The sequence below is a fragment of the Microtus ochrogaster genome, linkage group LG1 (assembly GCF_000317375.1).
Source record: "Microtus ochrogaster isolate Prairie Vole_2 linkage group LG1, MicOch1.0, whole genome shotgun sequence".
Taxonomy (NCBI): Eukaryota; Metazoa; Chordata; class Mammalia; order Rodentia; family Cricetidae; genus Microtus; species Microtus ochrogaster.
Genome location: NC_022027.1, coordinates 46,313,527 through 46,315,443, shown reverse-complemented (window position 1 = coordinate 46,315,443; position 1,917 = coordinate 46,313,527). Strand labels below are relative to the sequence as shown.

The following is a 1,917-nucleotide window of genomic DNA, read 5'->3' as shown; positions in this document are numbered from 1 at the left end:
GGTGATATTTCTATTGCTGTTGTTCAGTTCATTTAGTTTCTGGCTAGTTTGTCTCTGGTTAGTTTTACGTTTTGTTTCTTTTTGATTTTTCAAGACAGGGCTTCTCTAGGTAAGAGCTCTAGATATCCTGGAACTTACTAAGTAGACCAGGCAGGCCTTGAACTCAGAGAAATCTTCCTTTCTCTGTCTCCCAAGTACTGTGATTAAAGACGTGGACCACCCTGCCTGGGCAGTATCTTGTTTGAAAAAGTGAAACCAGCTGTTGGGTGTGGGTGTGGTGGCACACCTTCATTCCCAGTACTAGGGAGGCGGAGGCAGGCAGATTTCTCTGAGTTTTAGGCCAGAATAGTCTACACAGTGAGTTCCAGCTAAGCCGGGAATAGACAGAAAGTCCTTGTGTCAAACAACAACAATAATAAAAAGATGGACTTTCATAACCAAGGCTACAAAGTCCACACATATCTCAGATAACCTTGAACAGTGACCTCCTGTTCTAGAACTCGCAGAAAACTGCCTGACTCTGTTTCCTCAGTACTTGCCTCTCTCTGCTGTGTTTGTGCGCGCCCGTGCGTGCGTGCTTGTGTGTGTGTTTGTGTGTGTGTTCAGGTGTTCTACAGTATCACTTCCTAGATATTGATCGTGTTTGAGTTAACATTTCCTGTTTGTCTTTCTTGGTATTTTTCCCAGCTTCTAACAGGATGGGCATCTGGCCGATACCCACACTGGATGAGCTGTCAAGGCAGGTTCTGCTGAGAAATGAGGCCTTGGCCATCTCTGCTCTCGAGAAGCTGCCCGTCATCCTCTTCCCAGCACTGTTTGAGGAGGCTTTCAGTAACCAATGCACTGGTATCGTGAAGGCAATGGTGGTAGCCTGGCCTTTCCCCTACCTCCGTGTGAGGGGCATGATGAACACCTTCGACTCAGAGATTTTTCATGCTGTGCTGGAAGGCCTGGATGTCCTGCTGACTCAGCGGGTTTGCCCCACGTAAGTAGGGTCGAGTGAAAGATTCTGGGGTACATGGAAAGATGTCAGGGGTTGAGAGAATGGGGTAGATCAGGCCTTTGTTAGCATCAGCTTAGAAAACCACAGAAGCCTTGACTGCTGTTAAGTTCTGATGGAGAAGTGCAGTTGGGTGTGGGGAGGAATAGAGAAGTGGGTGCAGTGGAAGGAGCCTGTCCCTGTCTCCAGGCTCTAGTAGTACCGGGTCTAGAGAAACAGAATGGAGGGAAGTGAGACAGAGCTGTGGATGCAGCTCAGAAAGAGCCAGTGCTTGGGACCATGCGGACTTTGTTGGACACTGAGTACTGGGGAAAAAAGCAAACACTTCCAAATCCAGACTGGAGCTGAATGTCTGTCCGGTCTTCTCTTGTCGTAACACTTGATCTACTCACAGGAGGGGGGAACTTCGAGTACTCGATTTTCAGAGGTTGCCCTGTGAGTTCAGGACCCTCCAGGCTGGAACAGAGGATGGAATCTGCTCAGCAGGGAAGCCCCCTCCTACACAGGAGCTGAGGCCACGAATCAAGGTGAGAGTTGACCTCTACTTCAGTTCCCGAATGGAGAAAGCAGAAATGTACCTCCTACAGTGGGCCCAGCAGAGAAAAGACTCGCTCCAGCTCTGCTGTAAGGACGTGAAGATTGTGATGCAGTCCCTAGAGAATGCTAGGACATTTCTGAGTGTTTTCGAGCTAGAATACATCAAGGTGTTGGAGCTCACTGTAGATTGGAGCTGGTGCACTCTGGCACAATTTTCTACCTACCTCCCGGAGATGAGAAACCTTCACACGGTTTATCTAGCGCATATCCATTGGAACATGTGTGAAGTTTGCTGTCTACCATGTTTCGATGAGATGAACTGTTTGCAAAAGTTCTTTTCTCAGTTTTCTGGACTCAGCGGTCTCCAGCATCTTTATCTG

The 1,917-nt window shown here is 48.3% G+C and overlaps 1 protein-coding gene across 1 annotated transcript in view; it reads left to right on the top strand.

The window, feature by feature from the left end:
- Positions 1-698: 698 nt before the first annotated feature.
- Positions 699-1,917, top strand: part of LOC101991947 (PRAME family member 27-like) — an 18,908-nt gene continuing 17,689 nt past the window's right edge. Inside the window, exons 1-2 of the mRNA XM_005359616.1 lie at positions 699-985; positions 1,395-1,817. Of these exons, the coding sequence (XP_005359673.1) occupies positions 699-985; positions 1,395-1,817 (710 nt within the window). The remainder of the gene's footprint in view (positions 986-1,394; positions 1,818-1,917) is intronic.